At 51.3% G+C, this 23,442-nt stretch overlaps 8 protein-coding genes across 8 annotated transcripts; 3 read left to right on the top strand and 5 right to left on the bottom strand.

Moving 5' to 3' along the window:
- Positions 1 to 279: 279 nt before the first annotated feature.
- Positions 280 to 1,698, bottom strand: PMZ80_010239 (uncharacterized protein; the record flags this gene model as incomplete). The annotated part of the gene is made up of 1 exon (XM_064878630.1): positions 280 to 1,698. One exon carries the CDS (start codon positions 1,696 to 1,698, stop codon positions 280 to 282), a length of 1,419 nt encoding a protein of 472 aa, XP_064725709.1.
- A 275-nt stretch (positions 1,699 to 1,973) lies between these two features.
- Positions 1,974 to 6,892, top strand: PMZ80_010238 (uncharacterized protein; the record flags this gene model as incomplete). The annotated part of the gene is made up of 2 exons (XM_064878629.1): positions 1,974 to 2,468; positions 2,537 to 6,892. 2 exons carry the CDS (start codon positions 1,974 to 1,976, stop codon positions 6,890 to 6,892), a joined length of 4,851 nt encoding a protein of 1,616 aa, XP_064725708.1.
- A 599-nt stretch (positions 6,893 to 7,491) lies between these two features.
- On the top strand, positions 7,492 to 8,820 carry PMZ80_010237 (uncharacterized protein; the record flags this gene model as incomplete). Its single annotated transcript, XM_064878628.1, has 1 exon — positions 7,492 to 8,820. One exon carries the CDS (start codon positions 7,492 to 7,494, stop codon positions 8,818 to 8,820), a length of 1,329 nt encoding a protein of 442 aa, XP_064725707.1.
- Positions 8,821 to 9,136: 316 nt separating this feature from the next.
- On the bottom strand, positions 9,137 to 10,680 carry LEU2_1 (3-isopropylmalate dehydrogenase; the record flags this gene model as incomplete). Its single annotated transcript, XM_064878627.1, has 3 exons — positions 9,137 to 10,291; positions 10,321 to 10,389; positions 10,609 to 10,680. The coding sequence occupies 3 exons, from the start codon at positions 10,678 to 10,680 to the stop codon at positions 9,137 to 9,139; spliced, it is 1,296 nt and encodes a 431-aa protein (XP_064725706.1).
- A 540-nt stretch (positions 10,681 to 11,220) lies between these two features.
- Positions 11,221 to 12,921, bottom strand: PMZ80_010235 (uncharacterized protein; the record flags this gene model as incomplete). The annotated part of the gene is made up of 1 exon (XM_064878626.1): positions 11,221 to 12,921. One exon carries the CDS (start codon positions 12,919 to 12,921, stop codon positions 11,221 to 11,223), a length of 1,701 nt encoding a protein of 566 aa, XP_064725705.1.
- Positions 12,922 to 13,289: 368 nt separating this feature from the next.
- On the bottom strand, positions 13,290 to 13,922 carry PMZ80_010234 (uncharacterized protein; the record flags this gene model as incomplete). Its single annotated transcript, XM_064878625.1, has 2 exons — positions 13,290 to 13,709; positions 13,758 to 13,922. The coding sequence occupies 2 exons, from the start codon at positions 13,920 to 13,922 to the stop codon at positions 13,290 to 13,292; spliced, it is 585 nt and encodes a 194-aa protein (XP_064725704.1).
- Positions 13,923 to 14,973: 1,051 nt separating this feature from the next.
- Positions 14,974 to 16,251, bottom strand: PMZ80_010233 (uncharacterized protein; the record flags this gene model as incomplete). Its single annotated transcript, XM_064878624.1, has 5 exons — positions 14,974 to 15,114; positions 15,162 to 15,300; positions 15,353 to 15,751; positions 15,814 to 15,901; positions 15,951 to 16,251. The coding sequence occupies 5 exons, from the start codon at positions 16,249 to 16,251 to the stop codon at positions 14,974 to 14,976; spliced, it is 1,068 nt and encodes a 355-aa protein (XP_064725703.1).
- A 2,208-nt stretch (positions 16,252 to 18,459) lies between these two features.
- On the top strand, positions 18,460 to 19,461 carry PMZ80_010232 (uncharacterized protein; the record flags this gene model as incomplete). The annotated part of the gene is made up of 2 exons (XM_064878623.1): positions 18,460 to 18,524; positions 18,576 to 19,461. The coding sequence occupies 2 exons, from the start codon at positions 18,460 to 18,462 to the stop codon at positions 19,459 to 19,461; spliced, it is 951 nt and encodes a 316-aa protein (XP_064725702.1).
- Between the last annotated feature and the right edge of the window lie 3,981 nt (positions 19,462 to 23,442).

Raw genomic sequence — 23,442 nt, 5'->3', positions numbered from 1 at the left:
AGAACACCGATAGCATTGCTTGGCGTGGTTGGTGGGGTCAGCCAGTGGTTCATGTTCGTGAAAGTTCTTGATACAATGCTGCGTATACTGGCAATGGGAACAAGGGAACCAAAGACAGAGGAGGGAACCAAAGTTCAATGATGCAACAACTACGAAGGCGTACTCTAAATGACGAAGAATGGGAGAGCCGTAAGTTTTGTAGACTTGGTCGGCTTTATGCCGACGCAGTGGTTCGAAGGCTCGATAGAGTACCGCCCCCTATCTAATTCCCTGTAGAGGCTAGGATGTGTAAGGCGAGAGAAACCGTTGTGCTAGCAAGGCAGCTGCGACACTAACGTTGAGACTGTCAACCAGCTTGTCCGCCCCAGCACCCGAGATGCTGACAGTTCGATCAGCCTGCTTTTGCATATGTGGTCGTAGCCCTTCACCCTCATTACCCATCATCAACACAGCCGGGCGATATTTGAGCACCTTGCTCGCCTGGGTGTCCTCCTCCTCATCGAGCAACTTGTCCTTGGCCTTTCGAAGGGTTGAAGCACTGCTTTCAGAGACTGCAGCAAAAAAGAGCCAGCCGTTGTCCTGGGACTGCTTCATAAATTCGCGTTCATCGTCAACGTGGATCACAGGAATATGCTCAGCTGCACCAGCAGAGTTCTTGACTGCTATTGGATTGAGAGGGGCAGTGCCGTGTGTCGGGACAATGATGGCATCAGCTCCAAAGAAATAGGCGGATCTGAAGATGGCACCCATATTCCCTGTATCAGTAACTCTATCGAGCCAGAGGAGAAATGGATACCTCTTTCCCCTGCTTGGACGTGTCGGAAGCGGGATTATGTTTGCGCTGGATTGCAGATCAAAGACTTCCAACTCTGCTGGGGTCATGTAATTCTTTCTAGCAGCTAGAGGACTTGTTGTGGATTCGACCTTTTCAAGAGATTTGGCAAAAATCTTAGGTATAGCAGCAGCCTCGAGCACCAGGCCGTTGTGTGGTCTCTTGTCAGACATCTTGTCGAGCATCTTCAGCCAATTCCCAGCAACATTCACAATGCGCACTTTAGCGGCATTGGCTGCTCTCACAACCTCAGAAACCTCATTGTCGGACTCATTGAGTAGCCCGTCCTCGCCGCACCAGATGTACAGCTTGTAGAATTTCCTCCTTCTGGCCTGCAGGGCAGCGAGGACAGCAAAAGTACCATAGACGAACTCAGAAGCGGCTTCTGAATAAGGCATTGACTGCGGAGCATCAACCAGCCGACCTAGACCGATTGCTCTAGCCCTAGCCTTTTTCGCCAACTGCAGGTCCTTTTCGTCGGGTATGGCCTCCCTCGTCTGACGGCGTGGTTTGGTTGGGCCATCATGTAATCGTTCGCTCGATTTCCCTTGAGAAGGGGCAGGCAGGGTCTTGTTTGAAGCCAGCCATTGGAGATCTTTCTCTCGCTCGAATGCGCGTACTCGATGCTTTCTCGCATTTTCTTGTGCCTCAGCCCTTTTTTCAGGATTTTTTTGCTCCCAGAAACCTAGCTGACCTTCTCGACGGCGTCGGTCTTCTGCTGATTTAAGTGCATTGGCAGCTTTGCGAACACCGCCGCTGATGGCGCCGGTTAAGGAGGCATGTCGAGACCATATTGTACTTGTAGAGACAGCATTACGCGAGATGATGTTACTACAGCATAGTGCAGTAGAGCGCAATGAAAGCATTCAGAAACGAACTTGCTTCCATATCATGATCAAAAGGATGAAAATACATGGATCAATGAAGCCGACGGCAAGACTTCTCATTGTGGTCACGTGATATACCAGGACGCGTCTACGCGTTCCTGCCGGCTTAATTTGTCCCCACTTTCTCTGGTAAAGGATGTGACCGTCGCTTTCACCACCACCAACCCAGAGCAGCATCGGACAGCGCAATCAATGGTCTGAAGAGATCCTGCCAACCGCCAAGTGGGCCATCTGGACCGGAAAAATAATCGAATATGGAGGAAAAAGACAACCTGGATGTCAATGCCTGGCTGGGCAAACCACCTGAGAAGACTCAGTCGCAACCAGCAAGTGAAGCAGAAGACGGAATCGATGAGACGCAGAACGCTGTCGCTTCTCCTTCGCCGTCTCCCTCTACTTCTAGCAACGAAAGCGATCTGATCGAGATCCCGCATCGACCTGTTCCTGCCCAACCTCAGCCAGATTTCTCTGAAGACGATGATGAGAGTGGTGCTGCCTTAGACGATGCGCAGGATGACATGGGCGAGCTTCAACACGATGATGATGTGTCCATGGCCGATGCCGACGAGGAAGTCAACGACTTTATCATCAATCGACAGGAGAACTTGAGCATCAACGTGCCCGAAATACCAGAAGACGAAAGAGATGAATTCAACTATTTGCCAGATCACTTCTCTGTGAAGCGTATCCTGTATGGGATGCCAGATCGCCAGTATATTGTGAAGCTAGGCACAGGTGAATTGGACTTGGTAAGCCACATCTGAGACAATCAAATTCTCTTCACTTTTCGAGCCATAACTGACTCTTTGTGCCATAGGTCGAAGGTGCTGAGCTCACAACGGAGTATCGCAACGGAAAACCAGCACTCAACGCCCACCGAAGCGCAGAGATGAAGAGACGAGGCAGGAGATCACCGAAGCCGCCCATGCTGGCTTCTGGCATGGTCGACTGGAGCAAGATACAAGTCTCAGATTCAGAGTCTGAACAACCACGCCGAAAGAAGAGGAAGACTTGTGCCGAGGACGACGTATCAGACATTGACAAAGCTGCCTCATCGGCCGACGACTTTGCAGACTCGGAAGATGATCGCCCACAAGGAAGAAGATCCACACGACTGGCTCCAAAGCGTCGCTCAAACTACTTCAAGTCTGACCTTAGTGAGCTTAAGGATTTCATTGATTCAGACGATGGCATATTACGAGGCAGGGGCAGACCGAAGCGAGCAGCCACAAGACAGAAAACCACTCGTCACCCAACTCGTGCCCAGCGAGCCAGGCGCGCTGTCTCGTCAGAGGATAGAGCTGCCGTCAATGACAATGCTCGTAGATCCGAAAGAACGAGAACCCAACCCAAGAGGAGCATGCGGGAGAGACAAGAAGACGAGCTATCTTCACAATCTGAGAAAGACCTTGGTCCAAAGGTCGTGGCTACGAAGGAAGTATTCCACAAATTGCCCGCCAATGATCCCTTCCGCAAAAGACATCAGCAAGAATGCGCCACTTGCTACCACACAGGTGACCACGAAGCGAAGGGTCCATTGGTCTTCTGCCAGGGCTGCGCTAATTCTTACCACAAGACTTGTCTTGGCAATCGTGGCAGTCGTGATCATCTGGTTACAAAGGCCGGAGACGACCTTTTTGTCCTTCAGTGCAGAAGGTGTATCGGCATTGCTCGCGAAAAGGACCCCAGTGCACCTCACCTCGGCAAGTGCACAGGATGCGATAAGTTCGGCCCTGTGTCAAAGCCATTGAGGCGTCGCCTGACCACTCGACAAGAGCAAGTTCAGCGAGAAGAAAACGGTGGTAGTGATCCAATCACCATCACACAACCTGGCACCATCAACAACCCCGAGAACGTCATGTTCAGGTGTGCCACTTGTAGCAGAGCATGGCACATGCACCATCTGCCAAACAGAAAGACAGCCCACTCCGGCGACTCGGACGAAGAAGACCTCAATGAGAAGCAGATTTCACAGAAACGCTTCGACTTATATCATCGATCATGGATCTGCAAAGACTGTGTCGAGAATCAGCATGCTGTTGACACTCTTGTTGCTTGGAGACCTACGGACCAGGACTCGTACGTACCTGGCACCACTATCGACAAGCTGCAAGAAAGCCAGAAAGAATACCTCGTCAAGTGGAAGAATCAGTCATATCTACGATGTACATGGATGCCTGGCACCTGGCTGTGGGGAATTGCGAATCATGTCAGTCGAGCCGCTTTCAGCAAGAAACAGGAAAATCAATTACCCCGAATGACCACAAAAGATGCTATTCCAGAAGAGTATCATCGGATCGATATTGCCTTTGACGTCCGTTATACCAGTGTGGTACGAAACAGTTCCGAAGGTATCGATCTAGCACGGGCGAAAGAAGTCGACTCTGCCTACGTGAAGTTCAAAGGTCTTGGTTACGAAGACGCCATCTGGGAGAAACCACCGACCTACTCGGACACGGAACGCTTCAAGGACTTCAAAGAAGCATACGATGACTTTGTCCGAAAACGATACATGTCGATTCCTCCTCAGTCCACGCTACGCAGGACTCTGGCCAATGTCCGTCAGCAGGATTTCGAAACCAAGCTGATCAGAAAAGCTCAGCCAACGATCATGACTGGTGGTCAGGTCATGCAATACCAGCTCGAAGGCTTGAATTGGCTGTACTATCAGTGGTATAGGCAACACAATGCTATCTTGGCAGATGAGATGGGACTCGGCAAGACGATCCAACTTATTGCTCTCATGGCAGCCCTTGTTCAAGAACACAAATGCTGGCCATTCCTCATCGTTGTTCCCAATTCGACCTGTCCCAATTGGCGAAGAGAAATAAAGAAGTGGGCGCCCTCTCTCAGAGCAGTCTGTTACTACGGTTCAAGCGCAGCAAGGAAGTTGACGCACGACTATGAGCTCTTTCCGAAAGACCCTGATGCTGAATCCGACAAGAAGAAAAAGGAAGTCAAAGACATCAAGGCGCACATCGTTATCGCGTCCTACGAATCTTGCATTGACAAAGACGTCCAACGCAGCTTGTCGCGTGTTCCATGGCAAGGTCTCATTGTAGACGAAGGTCAACGACTGAAGAGCGACCAGAACCTCATCTATGATGCTTTGTCGAAGCTACGTCTCCCGTTCAAGGTACTCATGACTGGCACGCCTTTGCAGAACAATGCTCGAGAGCTGTTCAACTTGCTTCAATTCCTGGACCGAGAGAAACACAATGCTGCCCAACTTGAAGCAAAATACGCGGAGCTTACGCAAGAGAATGTTCCTGAGTTGCACGAAATGCTCAAGCCGTATTTCTTGCGAAGGACGAAGGTGCAGGTGCTCACTTTCCTACCGCCAATGTCGCAGATCATTGTACCTGTGACTATGAGTGGGTTGCAGAGAAAAGTCTCGAAGTCTATCCTGTCGCAGAATCCGACATTGATGAAATCAATCTTCAGCCGTGATGCAAACGCACCAGTGAAGGAACGAGCAAACCTGAACAACATCCTCATGCAGCTACGAAAGACCTTGTGCCATCCCTTTGTGTATAGTCGCGAGATTGAGGATAGATCTCTTGACAGCGATGCGAGTTTTCGAACACTGGTCGAGGCTTCCTCGAAACTGCAGCTCCTGTCAATCATGCTCCCGAAGCTGCGAGAACGAGGTCATCGTGTACTGATGTTCAGTCAATTCCTTGACAACCTCGATATAGTCGAAGACTTCCTTGATGGCTTAGGCATGCTGCATCGACGTCTGGACGGCACGATCTCCGCTCTTGAGAAGCAGAAGAGAATCGACGAATTCAATGCACCAGACTCACCTTACTTCGCCTTCCTGCTCTCGACTCGTGCTGGTGGTGTTGGTATCAATCTTGCAACGGCAGATACAGTCATCATCCTCGACCCTGACTTCAACCCGCATCAAGACATCCAAGCTCTTTCTCGTGCCCATCGTATCGGCCAGCAGAACAAAGTGCTCGTCTTTCAATTGATGACCAGATCCTCAGCAGAGGAGAAGATTATGCAGATCGGCAAGAAGAAAATGGCGCTCGACCACGTTCTGATTGAGGCAATGGACAAGGATGATGATGCAGGAATGGATCTCGAATCTATTCTTCGACACGGTGCCGCCGCTCTCTTTGAGGATGATACGGAGAACGACATCGTTTACAATGAAGCTAGTGTCGATAAATTGCTTGATCGTTCGCAGATAGAATCTACGAAGACAAGTGACAATCAGTCTGCTGAATCACAGTTTTCGTTCGCACGAATTTGGGCCAACGACAAGGCGACACTCGAAGAGGGTCTCGAGGAGACTGACGACTCAGGCACACATACGCCTAGTGCAGACCTTTGGGACAAGATCTTGCAAGAGAGACAGAAAGCCTTCGAGGAAGAAGCAGAACGCAAAGCACAAGAGCTAGGCAGAGGCAAGCGCAGACGAGGCAACGTCGACTACGGTGGAAAGCCAACTGCCGGAGCAGACGACCTTGACTCAGAGGCCTCACCTATGAAGAATCGAGGAGACGCCGAGCAAGTGAGCGACGGCGACTTTCAGGAGAACGTACCAGGTACGGATGTGGAAGTTACCACTGCAGCAGAAGACACAGAGCCAGAACAAGTGCAGATGGTACAGGCAAGGCCATTTAAGCGTGTCAAAGTCCCAACTGGCGCTGCACCACACTTCAACGGTGATATCCCTGCTGATTACACACGCATCACTGTGCCTCCACCTCATAAGTGTGCCGCTTGCAAAGAAGAGCACCCCATGGGTTGGTGTCGCCTGAAGATTGCTGGCGTGGAGCACTGTGGTCTTTGTGGACTGGCACATATGGGTCATGGTCGAACTTGTCCTCATCTGAATGATGAGAAGCAGGTCGAGACACTCTTGTTGACACTCAAGGAGAGTACGGAATCGAGAGAGCTCATTGATGAGGCCGTCAGGTATCTTCGAGTCATCAGAGGAGATCTTGTGTCGCAGAGGAGACAGAAGGAGCGGAAGGCTCAACAAGAGAGGGAGATGAGGGAGATGCAGATGAAGCAGAATCAGCTTCAGCATCAGATGAATGGTGTTAATGGGGTGGGTGTTAATGGCGCAGGCACTGGAGGCAATAGGGTTGTTCCCAGTATGTCTGGTCCGGTCAGTATTGGTGCGAATACTGGTGACTACAGACCTCCACAGCAGTAGTCTACGGGTGACACACTGTAGTGGAAATGGATGGGTGGACGATATGTTTTATAAGGTCCTATTATGTATCTACAGTGGGCGAGAAAGCAAGGTCTGATCCTCTTTGCAACAGATACGTGAGCCGTATATTATAAATACATAAGTTCGAAGCAGGTCTGCTCTCATCGAGCGCCGCGACCATAGATTCGGAGTCAGTTGCCTCGTTCGGCATAGCGCGGATTGTGCACACCCTGCTACCAAGTATGCACGCCCTCGAATACTTTCAAGCACAGAAGCTCGCCATTACTTGATCATGCGCACGACCGTCTGCTGTCCCGCAGATACACCTGTCTTGTAACCCGACATCACAACATAGACATACAGCCACACTTTTCCGCGACTCGAGTATTGGTCGGCCGATCTAGCTAGCTGGCGCTTAGCAGTATATCTGCTATCGAAACGAAGGCAACAGCCGGCGACATCCTGTGAAGAATATCCATAAGTACTGCACCGTGCTGTGTACGAGACACTGATCACGCCGAGACTGCACCTGCCACACCACCCACTCAAAGCAAATCCGCCTAGGTACTTAGCCAGCACCACAGCCCATCGTCGTCACAATGACTACTACCGATACTTCCGCCAAGCCATACACCACACCCTCAGGTATCTACATTAACCCCTCCGCCTCAACAGCAACAACACAACAAATCGACTCACCCGCTTCATCAACCCAGCGCACAGACCCCGCCAAGATAAAAGCCTTCCATGAATCGTTACCCAATTTTAACGCCACACCCCTGCACACCCTCCCCCATCTCGCCTCCTCCCTCCGCATCTCCACTCTCCTCATAAAAACCGAGTCCCAACGCCTAGGGTTACCAGCTTTCAAAATCCTCGGCGCATCCTGGGGTGTCTACCGCGCCCTCTGCGCACACTTCCAACTCACCCCTGATCCCTCGATTTTTCCACTATGGAGGTTAAAGAATATTATAGCCCAGGAACGGATGAATGGGGCGCCACGAGTTGTGTTGTTTGCAGCGACAGATGGGAATCATGGGAGGGCTGTTGCGAGGATGGCGGGGATACTCGGTCTTGATGAAGACGCGTGGGATGTTAGTCGGGGCAAGCCTGATTCTCAGGGACATGGTGCCGTAATCTACGTCCCAAGCGGGATGTACGAGACTACACGCCAACTCATTGAGAGTGAGGGCGCGAAGGTCGTGACTGTGCTGGGGGATTATGACTGTGCTGTATCTGCGTGTTGGGAGGCTAGTCAGGCATTAGGGAGGGAAGTGCCGGACAGTGGGACGGGCAAGGACGCAAAGGTGGGTATTATGGTGCAGGATAATGCGTTCGAGGGGTATGAGATTGTGCCGGGGTGGATTGTGGAGGGGTATACCACTCTAGTCAGTGAAGTGGATGAGCAGTTTGAGGAGATATTGCAGACAGCCACGGATGGGAGGGGACGGGAGATAACACACATCGTCACGCCCATCGGGGTGGGCAGTCTAGGCCATGCAGTCGTGAACTGGGCGAAGAGCGCGGAGCGAAAGAACAAGGTACGCGTCATTACTGTTGAGCCGGAAACAGCAGCCTGTCTTCACGCAAGTTTGAAGGCGGGAGAGAACACAACGATTGAGACGGTCGACACAATCATGAGTGGGATGTGTTGTGGAACAGTATCGCCAATCTCCTGGCCCGCGCTGAGGGATGGTGTAGATGTGAGTGTGACGATCGATGATTGGACGTGTCATGAGGCTGTGCTTGATTTGCAAGGGTTAGGGATTGAGAGTGGACCTTGTGGGGCGGGTTGTTTGGCTGGGTTAAGGAAGGTATTGGGGGATGAGGAGGCGAGGAGGACGGTGGGGATTGATGGGGGGAGTGTGGTTGTTGTGTTGAGTACGGAGGGGAGGAGGGAGTATCCTGTTCCTGAGAGGGTGGGGTGAGTGGCGTGTGATGCTGAGTCTGGAAGCACTCGCTGGTTGATTGTGGTGCCGCTTGACTTGCCAAGGTCGTGCTTCTAGCGCCTAAAATTATGCTTGATGAAACGACAATCCGGTCCCGTGGGTGGGGCCAATGAAGGCAGGAGCCTTATACTCCAGATAGCCGGGCTAAATGGTATGTGGTACGAGGAATCGAATGACAGGAGCTACTGATAGCGCTCGCTAGCCGCAACTTTAAGTCTGAACAGAAACTACCATCCATTGACTGAACACCATACATTGCTTGGACCCAATCACACCATCCACGACACATCAACGTCTATTGACCCTTAAACAGACTCTCCAACTTTGCCGCCACAGCATCACCAACTTCTGACGTACTACTCCTCCCCCCAATATCACTTGTACAAACCCCCTCCTCAATAACCAACCTAACCGCCTGATCAACAAGCACACTCTCCCTCGCCATGCCCAAACTATACAACAACATCATCCCCACGCTCAAAATCGCCGCCACCGGATTAACTTTTTGTTGTCCCGCAATATCCGGCGCACTCCCATGAATCGGCTCATAAATCCCATTACACATCCCCTTTCCATCCGGGATCCCACTCAAACTCGCAGAGGGTAGTAAACCGAGACTCCCCGGGATAACGCTCGCTTCATCAGAAATGATATCCCCGAAGAGGTTACTCGTCACGATAATCCCGTTGAGTTTAGTCGGACTCTTAACCATAATCATCGCCGCAGAATCAATGAGTTGGTGCTCGAGTTCGAGTTGCGGGAATTCCTTGGCCATAACTTCGCTGACTACCCGTCTCCAGAGTCTCGACGTAGCGAGCACATTCGCCTTATCCAAACTCCACACCTTTAACGGCGGATTCTTCGCCAACGCCAAATGCGCCGCGAGTCTTGTAATCCGCTCGATCTCCCTCCTAGAATACGGCTCCGTATCCATCGCGCTCTCATCCTCCCCATCATTCGGATCCGCCTCCCGCCGTTCCCCGAAATATATACCCCCCGTGAGTTCCCTTACAATCGTGAAGTTCGTGTCCTTGCAGATCTCCTCCTTAAGAGGAGATTGACCTGCGAGCACAGGGGATGCAAAGAAACAGGGGCGCAGGTTGCCGAATGTGCCGAGGGATTTGCGGAGTTTTAGGAGGCCTTGTTCGGGGCGGATGGGACCTGTGCCGTATTTTGGGCCGCCGATTGCGCCGAGGAGAATTGCGTGGGCGGATTGGGCGGCGGTTAGGGCGGAGTCGGTTAGGGGGGTGTTGTGGGCGTCTATTGAGCACTGTGGGTTGTTAGTGGTGAGTGGGTTGGAGGGGGTTGGATCTGTGGGTGATTTGGAGGTGGGAGTGTAGGGATGGACAGGGCCGTTGAGTTTGACTGGTTGTTGAGACCGGGCCGCAATATGATAGCATCGAGGTCTGCTTGGTTGCACAGATGGGATGTAGTTGGAGTTGGGTGGGACCTGGGTCTGGTAGTTCAAGATGGACTTACCCCTCCTAGTAGATGTTCTTGAAAATTGAACTCAAGATCTGGTACGCACTTCTCGATGACTTTCATGACCTGTTGGATGGCACGTTAGCATTCAGATCTGGGACTCATGTTCATAGTCCCTGCTAGCAGCAGCGTAGGGACGTGTATTTCGCGTGTTCGCTATTGTCCATGCAAAAGATACACGTTGGTTCGCGTTCATGGTTCACCAACGGTAAATCGTCTAGCAGACAACATTGATCTCAGGGCTTGGAGTATGTGTCGCCCGGTAAGTGGTCAAGATTGACCTACCTTGACAGCCTCCGCCGTGACTTCTGGCCCGGCATAATCGCCAGCAAAGACGACGATATTGAACTTGGGCATTTCCTCGGTATTGTGTTTGAACAGGGAGCAGGGTATCAATGTCGAGGAATCGATGTCTTGTTATAGCACTGCTCAGGAAGCAAGTTGGCACTTTCCTGGGTCTAACGCTCGTCTCAAAGTTGTCGAAGTCCTTCCTTGTTTGGTCCAGGAAATCTTTCTGATAACGGTAGAACATCCCGCCCGATGTCGGCAACTGATCAGATCAGCCAATCGGAACAGTTACGGAAGAGAACAGGAGATCTATCATATCAGATCTGGCATAGGGGCTTCAGGCACAGACACTGGAGATATGATGCTAGCAGCAGTAAAGGATGCGCTGGTCGTCAATCATGTCACATACCATTGCTGATGATCATCTCTCGTATGAATAGTGTCGTAACATATTACAAGCCCTGTGCATTTCCGTATACACCACAATCCAACAAATCGCTCAAGCAGGGTATTGAAAAACATAAGCCGTCCGGCAGCAATAAATCTCAATCATATCACATCTCTCGTGCACCTCATCATACCGCCTCCAACTCTTTCCTTCTCCAGTCGTTAAGTATTGTTGACTCCACCATGCCTCAAACGATACGTTCTCCTCCGTCCTAATCGAGCCTGAAGAGGATCGGGCTGCTGTTGCTGCAACTGTTCCATCTGCTCGTTAAGACCACCCGGAATACCAGCAGGAAGCGCACCCTCTCTCCCACCAAGCCATCCACCAAGCAGACCCCTCGCAGCAACCTCAGCATCGCGATAATTCGCCGCCAAAGCCTCCCTCGCCTGCTGCACAAAATTCGCATTCAAATGATGACCAGCCATATTCCCAACCTCAAATTCCGCCGCATCACCCCCACCACCTCTTATCCTCCCACCATCCACACCTCTCCCACCCACATTCATCCCTGCCATCTGCCTCGCCATTTCCTCATCCCGTCTCATCTGCTCCCCCCTCCGATCCAACTCAGCTTGATACGCCACCGGATCACCCCCCAACTCAACAACATTAACAGTCTGATCATAATTAAACCACGGACAATCACATCCCTTCCATTTAACCCCACAACACATACAGAACTCGGCCAAACAACGACACGTCATATGGTTACAGCCCTCCTTGAGCTCAACCATAGCCCGACAATTATAGCACTTGCGCCAGCCCTTTTGCTCCGCTATCTCGGCGAGTTTCTTGACTTCGGGGTCAAGTGGACATTCTCGGGATCGGTGAGCGCGCTGGTTACATATTGCGCAGATTGTGAACTTGCATTTGGGACATGTGCCGATTTTGCGTCCGTTTTGGGTGGACATGTGTTTCGGCTGGATCCATTCTCCGCAGTTGCGCTTGGGACAGTATATTCTGTTCTTGCAGGTCCATTCTTTGAATTTGCGGTTCCAGTTCTTTTTGAAGTCGTCGTCGAATAGGTTCTCGACGTGCCGTAGGCTGATGTGTTTCTCTGTGCAGCAGCGGGGTGGCATGTGCGCTGGATCTTTGATGGACATTTTGAAGATGCGCTTGAGACAGGAGTGACACATTCGGTGGGTGCAGGGGAGCTTCGCGGATTTGGAGATGGGGATGTCGTCGTCGCCGCAGGTCAGGCAGGAGATGTGTCGTTCGGGTGGGGGTGGGGGTTTGGCGAAGAGGGAGGTGAAGACGCTGGAGGTGCGTTTTGGAGCGGGAGGTTTCGTTGTGCTCATGGTGCTTTCTGGACGGGCTGACGTTTTGGTTGAGGGTTCGGTTGCCTTGATTTCTGAGATCTTGGTTGATGTCGTGCTCTTGCGGACTGTTGGTCGGCTCGGCGCACTGGCTGAGGTTTGTTTGGCCAGTTGAGCAGGCTCTGTCTTGCGACGCTCAATCCTTGGTTTCTCTGCTGTGGAGGTGGACTTGGATGTACTGGTCTTCCTCTTCCTCTTCTCCTTCCCTTCCTTTGCTGAATCTCTGGCCCGTTTGTCGACCTCCTTTTGGAAGTCCCGTCGATCAACCATGGAAGGGTTCTTGGTGTTGTAGACTGATTGATAGCGATCATCCTTGCTCTCTTTCTTCGTAGCATTCGTGGTAGACTTCGGCCTAGTAGACAAGACAGATGTTTTGCGCGCCTTCGACTTTACGGTGGGTTGTGTCCGAACCCGCCTAGTATCCAGATATTCGATTTTCATCTTCTTCCGTTCTGTCGTGGGAGTAGCCATAGACTGCAATCGTGCTTCTCGTAGGGCAGCCCTGTCGACTGGCTTATCGAAGGCGTCGGTGGCAGGCTGTGCCATGTCGGGTGTTGAGTGCTTCTACGGACGTCGGAGATCGCCCAGCTGGCGATACATGTATCGAAGGCACAAGATCGGTCTGTCATGCTATCTACAGGTCATGATGCTTCCACGAGAGGCGAGATGGGGGAGTCGCACAGCGTCAACCAGGAACAGCCAGCACATAGCCCACTAGCTGCTTGCTGCCTGAGGCCACTAATCTCGGCAAACCTGCTGAAGTCAACTCTATGGAGAGCGACAACGAGGTCGAGCTCATACCGGACATAATTCTTGCGGGATGAGCTCAGTCTGATCTGGAAAAGCTGTATTGCTGTACTCCTGGGCTCAAACACCAAGCGCCATCAGCAGTATCGATGACAGTCTAAGTAAAGCTACACTATACACAACTCATCACACCTAGTGTCTCCTCGCGTAGCCTTAGTGGTGACATTGTAGTATGCCGAAATTGTCCTGATCCGAAGGTACACATCACTTTCCGAAGGTATGCCTGTCCACCACTTGTTACCATCAGCCCAGAGCTTCAGTTGCAGCGATCCACCTCCCTGGGGAACACCTCTACCATCTGCATGGACCAATTGGTCATCGAGGTAGTAGAGGCTACCCGAGAGATCGCAATCGAATCGATGGGTACGGAACGAATCCATTGTGTCTTTCAAAGGGACAGAAAGGGTGGCGCCAGGTATTCGTGACCAGTCGGCATTGACAGAGGGCTGCGTCGTGTAGTTGATCGTGTCGTTAACCACCGATGTGCCTGGTGTTACGATCTCAATGTCGAGCTCTTCAGTGTCCGACTGCGGCTGTCAGCAGTGTGGAAGACCACTTCGACGCAGCATACTTACGCGGTACCAGAAGAATGAAGCACAAGAGCCCCCATCGTAGCCTTCAAGCTTCATGTTTACACGAAACGTCCCATGAAGTATATCTGTAGCTTTCGTTTGCATGCCGGCAATGCTGACAGGGTCGAACCGTTCGCGTTCCTGCTTGGAGTATCCCTTCTGTTTCATGACGAGCTCTCCACCCTTGATCTGGACGTTGCTGGCTTCGAACTTAGTGTTCAGGCGGATATCATGGTTGTCGGAGTTCTGCTAGAAGTCGTAGATCATCCAGTCGGTAGTGAGGTGGCTGGCTTCCTTGTCCGTGAGAAGGTTGGCAATGTCTGGGTAAGTGGAGAAATCCTCGTGCATTCCGTGGGTATAGATATCTCCCGTCTCTTCAATCATGTAGCCGCATGGACAATGGTCAACGGTAGCAGCTTGCGCATTGATAGCAGCAGCAGCGACGCCGGTGAGAATGGCTGTGAGAATAGTAGTGCAAATCATGTTGTGTATTGTATGTGTCGTGAACCAAAACTGTACTGCTATGCTGTATGTGGTGTGGAAGAGGTGGAAAGAAACAAACAAGAAGAACATGGTAAAGAACCTGGCGTGCTCGTGAGGAAAGAGCAGTTGGCAAGAGAACCTCAACGCTCCTGCCTGGTCTGTAACGTCATCGCCTCCTCGAGCCGTTCGTTCCCTCGGGAGATTTAACATCGCTGGAAGTGGCAAGTGAGGCAGTTCCGCCGGATATTTCCCTCGCCTGAAGCTGAAGTGAACGTGTCGCAAATGTCCTGTCTGGCCGCGGTATCCATCTGAGGAAAGAACATTCAAGCCAACATCGCTTCACAGTTCCTACAGCAGAGTGTTCTTCTGCAGCTGAAGGACCCAGCACTGTGCATTTCTCTCCCGCAGACCTGCTTCCTGATGGAGAAACCCGCGAATCCGACAAGACTTCAGTATTTGAGAGCACCACTGAAGCTCAAAGTCAATCAAACAATTAAAGATTGATCTCCTAGATCTCTTGACGACACCCTTGATTGTGTCGATGCCATGTTGAGAGAGCAAGCTGTCGTGTCCGGCTTCAGATTTCTGTCACCACGTCGGTATGTTAATTCGATTAAGACTTTGCATGATGCTTGCGTGTCCAGCACTGGCTATTTATGAATCTTGTATTTCATGCTTCAATCCTTGCAAGTGAACAGAATGTGCAACGCCACGCCATTGACTGGGTCTTCCTGACTCAGTACGGCTTGTATCGTCCTTGGGACGCTTTCTTGTGCTTCGATGTCTTCGTCGTTGTAGGTGTGGCATCTGCCGCTCGAGTTGATGGCCGTGAAGCGCGAATGTAGCTATCCTCTCCTGCAGTGAAGATGGTGCCAGTCTGTAATAGAGTCAGTGGCGTCAGAAATGGTGCTAAAGTAGGCATACTTGATCGTCGATGCAAACTGCTCGCACCACTTCCTCCCCATGAGCTGGCTCGATCGAATGCTTCACAGCAGTTTCGAGCCTTGGCCGTGAGTCAATTGCTTGCGCATTCTCCAACTTCACCATGTCTACACGAGAACCCCTAAGGTTGCCATTAGCAGAATGCACGCCGGTTCAGACGTTGTGCAACGTACTCTGTGTTGGTCCCAGTGACAATAACATAGTCTTCACCGCTTTTAAGCACATCTATCACGTACTGACAGGGAACAAGCGGCCTCAAGTCGCCAATCAAAGTTGGTTCCGGGTCTTGCTCGTCTCCCGGGCTGGAGACAGGGTGTACTGCAATGTTTTGGTCTGAACTCAAAGCGAAAATTCGGTTGTCGCCCAGGAATCCTGCTTTGTGGATGGGGCCATGGTTGATCACCTGAAGTAGAGAGTCGTCCTCCTCGCTTATGTCGCTATCGAATAAACTCACCAAGCCGTCGTCGCCGCCAGCTAGTAGGATGTTGTGCCGAGATGGGTGGAAGCTCACGGTTGTGATTTCATCGTTGTTTTCTGCATTTTGCCATATCTGCTTGTTTTGTCTCACATCCCTAGGGACAAATGTTAGTGATGTTCTGGCCAATCGACCTCAGAATAGCAGAAGTGTGGTTACCATAGACTAACGATGGCTTGTTGGTTCTTGAACTCAGTACCTACAGCTACTCTTGGCCCACTGCTGGCAAGAGCGATCACAGCTCGGTCTGCGATGTGTTAGTCCTGGTCCGAAGCACGGACCTGGGTGTGACCTACCAACCTTGAAGTCCGAGACTTTCCTCTGTGATCTTACATCAAACGTAGCTACTGTGCCATTGGTTCCAGAACATAGCAGACTCTGGCCCTGAGGATCACATGATACCAGACAGTTAGCGCTATTGGGTGCGCCATCGAAGAAACTGGTCTGAGTAGATGATAGACTGTGCCGGTCAACGACAAGCAATTCATTGGCAGACGTGATAGCAGCTAGGCCATTTGCGATTGTTGGAACCAATGCGAGGATGTATGCGCTGTCATCTCTCGATGGTGTGATGCCTGCATAAGGTTGGTAAAGCATCGCGATGGTTTTCGGCTCAATTCGCAGATCGGAAACCTAGACTCGTCTGTGCAATGCTCAGTAGTGGTGCCAATAATGTCTCAGCTTTGCGGGCAATAATTGCAGGAGCAATCAAATCCGTTATCGTCGTTCCGCGCGACAACGGTCGACGGTTGGCATTCGCTTGCGACGCGAGTGGAAAGTGTGGGATGGGTCAAATTTTAGTGTTGACAAGGTGGGACAGCTGCAGGAGTAGGTACCAGATCACCGGGTCCAACCTCAATCTTACAAAACCTCGATGTTTTGCACACTTTGCAGACTCGCGTCTTTCGGATGTTGACGTATAGTGAAGTGTTTCGAGATGACGAAACTTGAGAAGGCTGTCTTATGCAGGTCAATGCACGTTATCTCAAGCACATTTGACGGTTGACAGCTCGTCCAACAGCCTGGTAACCAATCATCCAGGGGCGAGCCAAGCAAGCAGTCACTTTGATGCATGCATCTGCATGGTGTATTCCTGCCCTCGATCCCTGTTGCAACTTCAGGCATGACAGACATGGTGGCGCTCTTGGTAAAGACCGGCAGATCTGATCAACGTTGCGACCTTGACACGGTCCTGGCGATGCTGCTACAAACCGCAAGATATGCCTTCGGTAAATGAAATCAGAAGCTCGCGAACTTGTTCTAGTGTCCAATGCAGGCGCTTCTGACAACCCGACAATGGTGTGTCATGCTTTTCAAGCTGCTGAGACTACATAGCATTCTGGCATCTGGAAAGCACATAGCAGGAAGGACACTGCGTCACCATTTGGAATAGCATAGCAGCAGCACCTGCCTTGCGCCTGCCAATGGGTTGTGCGGCTTACAACGTTGCAATTCCATCATGTGTGCAACAGCCTCCCGCATTCGTAGCTATCAACGAACACGACACGCGTCGAGCATTTGTCTGACCGTGGCTTTAACCACAACTCGTATACTGCTACGTGCTTGTTGCCGAATACAGCACAGCCGTCAACGCTCGGGTCATCGTGCACACAGAGTTCAGGTACAAGCCAAAGATCTGTCATGATGCTTGATCAACCCCCGGTTGTGTCACCTGGACGTTTATTTCCCGGCCATACGGGTTACATCAAGCTCCTCGGCTAATAGGCGACCCGAGATATTGGTCAGGTCGCGGACGCACAATCAGGAAACATGTAGCTGTGCAAACCTACTGTCAACAAAGGAGAATAATTGACAGCTACGCATGCGGTACGGTCAGAGCGACAGCAACATGAAGGAGGGAGGAAGACGCTATTCTTGCATGAGTAATTGCTGAATAGGTTAGTAAATGGTCAAAGCGTTGCTATCGACATCCAAGCTTGGCTTGCCGAGATTTACGAGCTATGGCTGCAACTGGTCATGCCCCGGCGGTCGAGCGATGGAGCGGCCCGCCAGAAGCACGTTCCCTCCATCAAGTGTTTCCAAACCATTGGGAACACGGCCTTTGGTGCACCAAGTCACGGGTCCGTAAACACTTTATCGACGACAACACAAATATGAAGGTCTACACGTTTCAAGTTCGAATACAAATCCAGCTTAACCAGCATTTCGGATACAAGGTCACTTTCGGCTCGTTGCAGAAGCGCCAAAGGCCAGCTTGGTCCCATAATATGCAGGTGATAGATACGACTGGTGCTGCATTGGCGGCCTTTTTAGAACGCTTGGGCCGCTGATCGTGGAGGCACCGATCCGACTCGAATTGCTGTGAGGCTTGTCCACCATGAGCACCGGACTTGCCAGAGTGCCTCCATTTGGCGCACGAGAAAGCTTCGTACGCGGCCCCAAGAGGAACTGCTTCTGCGAACGGCATGCATGAAATTATGGCGGTGCGACCATGTTCCGCTTTTCTCTTCTTCTCCACTCTGGACCTGCTGCCTCGTTTCACGATTTTTTCTCCTTTGAGTCGTGTCTGTGTCCTGTTGATGGCTCCATCTGGCATCTCCAGTTCGGACCTTCCATCAGCAAGGTCGTGGATGACTGGCATACATAATGCTAGCCGCTTCTTGATCGCGAATTCCGCAGACATGTTACAGCCTGTCCCAACGAAGCTCTACGCTGGTTGTGTAGGAAGGATTCCATTCCCCGGAACAAAGTACACACCCCAATCAACCATCAGCAACAATTTCTGCGAATACAAATGCATTCGAAAATTCGAAAGCATTCGCGTCGAAACACAAGAGAGCATTCATGGCCAACCCGGAAGGACCAGATCTGTATAATGATAACGGCAGAGGTTACTGCAACTTTCACCGGTAATACTTCCCCAAAGACATTGTGCCGCATTCGCAGACTAACACTACTAGTGGCCAGTATCTCATGCCGGTCGACCAGAAGGAGCAAGAGCGACTTGATATAATGCATACTATGATCTTGGCTGCTCGTCCTAGGAAACAACGACTACACCATGCACCTTTCAATCCACGACCAGATCCCGTCACTGGGAATCACCCTCGAGTTCTGGACATAGGTTCCGGAACAGCAATATGGCTTTTGGATATGGCAGAAAAGTATGCGGACACAGAATTCTATGGTGTCGACATGGCCAACATGGCCCCAGAGGGACTTTATCATAACATTGATGTTCGAAGTCCTGTGGATTACGAAAGTCCGTGGGCGATGGGAGAAGGATCGTTCGACTACATACATCTGCAAATGGGCCTGGGAAGCGTGGGCAACTTTCCACTTCTCTACGAGAAAATCTACAGACACCTCAAGCCTGGTGGCTGGTTCGAGCATGTTGAAATAGATTTCACGCCTCAATGCCAGGACAAGACCCTACCGCCAGAGGGTTTACTCATGAAATGGTGGCACACATACGTTGCGCCGCCTTATGGCGTCGTTGGAAGACCTATAGTATACGACCCAAACACAGAAAACCTTCTACACCAAAAGGGGTTCTCAAATGTCAGCCACGAAGAGTACATGCTACCATTGAATGGATGGTCCAGCGAACCGTCAAGGCATGTCTCTGGTACATGGTGGGAGCATGCAATGTCTTTCGGGGAAGGCCGGGGTCATGGCCTCGAAGCACTGAGCTTGGGCGTGCTTACCAGGATACAAGGATGGTCTGCAGAACATGCTCGAAGGCTTTGCGACGATGCTCTCAAGGAAGCTACTAACCCAGCTGTACACGCCTACAATACGCTGCACATCTGGTGGGCTCAGAAGCCTCTCCATCCGCCAAGATGAAATCAACAATAACACTAGATTTGGAGCTCGAACCAGCGACCACCCTCGACGGAAAAGCCGCGGTTCCAAGGAACCAAGCCAGGTGCGAATACTGGATATTCTCAGGGCACCAGAACAAAACATGATTCTGCAGCCGGTACAACACGAGAAAACTAAGCCGCCTTCATGAGCTTCTAAGGATATATGCGACCTTGAGCACATTCGACGCCGGGACAAGAGCAGCGAATCTGACGCAGATCATAGACTGTTCAAGATCTTCTCTACTGGTCAGCAGCTGCGTCGAGCTCATAAACAGGGTTGCACGGACCGTCAGATCACATGTGACAAGCATTGTGGGTACCTAGTGTCTCCCCACAGGACAAAAGAACATCGATTTTAGTGCTGCAGTCGATGTTTTGTGAACATCGGCGACTCGGAAGGGTAACGGTCCAGCATAGAAGTCCGCCGCACCAGCCAGATCACCTAGGCGAGAGGCATTCATCATCTGGTCTTGGGGTTATGCCAGAAGGCCAGGTCTCGGCCTCTGCGCGCCATCCTTCTGTGTTTCTGACGACGTCGAGTTATCGAGTAGTCTCCAGCCGTGCTGTGCTTTCTACTCAGTTCGGCATTCCACTACTGTGGGTGCGTACCGCCCATATACCTGGGTCAGTGACGCAAATAGCTGCGCCAGCGTTACGAGGTTATGCAAAGCTCGTTGACCAAAGCTAGTAACAACTACACTGAGCTACAGCTGATATGCATGTTGAGCTCCTTCCAGAGAGAGACTACCCCGAGACGCCTTGCGTATCAAAGCTGGACGTGCTGCTGCGGATGAATCGGGTGTATGCAAGCATGCGACAATGGGTGTATCGTACCCTGCAGCAGGCCATATCTGTGGCCACTACCCACTCAGATGCCTTCCATGAATCGTACGGGGTATAGCTTCGCGCGGTGCAAGGCAGGCACGAGTTGCACTGCCTTCCTATCGGCCATTGCGCAGCAAGAGATCATCTGCACTTTGCACGACTTTAAATCAAGATCACCTTTTCCACCTTAAATAGCTACCGGATCGACCGTCAATCCCATTCCTGCATTGCACTCACCGATGTAACTACAGCGTATGGTCGCAAGCCTTACTTATCTTTACTGGATCGCTGTTCAACAAATACACATTAACCCAAACCTTGCCAGAGAGGGTCTACCTCAACATAAGCTTCCACCCCAGCAGCTCAAAAAGCTAAGTCTAGGAAATGCCCAGACTATCCGAGACCGACCTGAGCGCTCTGCAAGAGCAAGCGGGCATCGGATTCTTAGGTGCAACGGACAGCTGGCCTCACGACTACGAGCCTATCTTCGAGCGCGTCAGACAGATCAGCGGAGAAAGATTCAACGACTCCACGGAGTATGTGCCTTCTCAATCGATACCAGTGCAACTGAAGGTTAGAGCGGAAGAGCTCGCCCAAGATGCCGAATGCAGCAATCGCGATAGGGTCAACGAAGCAACCTTACGGGCTCGTACTGAACATGCGGTGTTCAGGCAACTCGTGAGCGAGGCACATTGGTTGGTTGACCTCATTGCGATTCTCTCGATGTGGCTGACTTGTTCCTAGCACGCGTTGCGAGCTTCAGTCTCAAGCTGCAGAGGCAAGCGAACCCAACGTTCCCCGACAGCCTTCTGAAGCTCCGACGGTCACTGTGAGCGCCCGCTTTTGCAGTCGTTGCGCTCCTAGGTCAGATCTCTCCGCTTGTTATTCATCCTGCATATGCTAACGTGTGTTCAGTGGTGACACTGGCAGAGATCGACTTTTTGCCGATTGCTGTCAGAGACATGTCGCGCCTGATCCATCGGATCGTCTAGCCTATCAAGATCTACCCAAGTTCGAGCCCGACCGAGTGTTTGGGCTTGACAGAACCGGGGCGCTGAAAGAGCACACTAATGCTTTACGACAACTTCGACATTCGCCGTTCCAAAAAGCCCCGCATATCATCTATCCGTTCCTAGTGGTCGAATCGAAAAGCGGCGGCGGCAATGCCGATTTCGTCAGCATTGACACTCAGACGGCCTTTCCGCTTCGCACCTGCTTGGTGCTTCAGAAGAAGTTGGGAGGAAGTAGCACTGTCGGAATAGATCCTCTTGTGTGGTACATAGCATATAAAGCAGACGCGTGGAGACTATCAGCATGTGTGCTCCAGGACGACAAAATGGTTGGTACCAACGTTCTTTGCGAAAAGACTCACTAACATGCTTTCAGCAAGTTTATCATATGTGGAAGGGACTGATAAGTAGAAAGGACGATGCTTTCCAGCTGTTTCGCATCGTCGACTACCTTTGCGAGTGGGGCTGTAATGTTTACCGGCCTCAGATCCTGAATTGTTTGTTATCAGCAAGACGCGAGAGCTCAAACAGAAGCATGATGGCAGCAAGAACAACATGCAGTTTCAGTGAGCGAGAGATTCAGCACGAAGACATACAAGCCTCCTTATCAGCCTCCACGACCAGTGCTGGCATACCCTCGGAAATCGATATTGTCGACCTAACGATAGAGGATACTGAATTGCCAGCAGGACCGCCGCCAAATATAGTTTGTCGCCATGCTAACTCTGTTACTTTCGTCTATGAGCATTTTGCCGTTCCCGAGGACCCAGTGCTCCTATCGGATTGCCTTATCAGTATGGGTGAATCTGCGCAACGGACAGGGATCGACGCTGCAGACTGGCTACGAGCACTTTTTGCTGGCGACACATCAACGGCGATGACAATGCAGCAACTCGAAGACCAACAGAGACATTGGAGAGCCGACTGGTACAATGCAGGGGCCACAACGCCAAGCGCAGTGGCGGACCCTGAAACACTGATGCGAGTCTGTGTTCAATTTGAAACACATTTCGAGGCGGAAACGTGGCACACTGTCCGCAAGCTGCGCTGGCTTACGTGTTCTCGTAAGGCAGCCACACTCCTGCTCGAGCTACCTGGTGAGGTAAATTCGAAGCTGGAGGCCTGGGTCAATACCGATCAGGCCACAGATTGGCCACTTGCTGTCTCTGTGGTGGATCCCCTTCGAACTCTAGCCAACGCTTATTCCTTGCATGCGGCGGCTCGCTCTGCAAGACTGATATTGAAATTCGACAGCGCTGCAAGGTTGGGCACATGGTTCCTTGCTGAACAGGAGTCGATGTGTTGGCATGAGGAACGCATGTCTGTTGCTGCCTTAGTCAACTCGTGCATGCAGCACTTCGAAAAGGTCTCAACCAGGATACATGAAAACCATGGGACCGTGCAGCATGACATGAGCGACCTCCAAGCACAATTTCTTCTGTGGATGCTGCCAGAACAAACAGTAGCGATGAAGGACTATGTCCTCCTTCTGCGAGGTGAAGGCTGGCCAGATACGATGCCGCGCTCGTGTCTAGTCCTTCTTAAAGACAGGGTCATAGGGGCGTCTCTTGGCGGAGGGACTGTTGGCGCATCTGCAGACACTGTAGCAGGCTATCTATCAGCTGTCTATCAGGGTCAGGTGTTTCGTGTGCATCGGAGCTATGCCGAGGACATTTCATTGAAGGGTCAAATAGCTTTGCTGGCCTGTCCTTCTCTACTTGAGGATGGGGCAAGGCTTGTGGCACAGGCACAAGATCATGCCATGGATGGGGTAGGCTTGGTGAACTAATCGCGCTTCTGGTGGGCTCCGTACATTATTGCCATCATCAATTCAATAAAGACCCTAGATGCATCTCAGCTATTACAAAAACGTGCTTTGGCTCGAGATTTGGTCGTGACTTGGTGTGGTGTGAACCCTGAGAATGATGATCTCTTGGCGGTTTTAGGCCTAGAACGGCAAGCACGACCCAGTACGCGATTTAGTCATATAGTACAGTTTCAGTCATTTCATAGTTAGCCACGAAGAGATACCAATTTGACACCTTGTCCTTGTTCCCCTCTCAGCGGTCAAGAACCACATGTTCGTCCCTGCATGAACATCATGAACTCTAAATTTCCATATCTCA

Source organism: Knufia obscura (assembly GCF_036327395.1).
Source record: "Knufia obscura strain CCFEE 5817 isolate CBS 148926 chromosome Unknown scaffold_16, whole genome shotgun sequence".
Taxonomy (NCBI): Eukaryota; Fungi; Ascomycota; class Eurotiomycetes; order Chaetothyriales; family Trichomeriaceae; genus Knufia; species Knufia obscura.
This window is presented reverse-complemented; position numbering and strand designations above follow the sequence as displayed.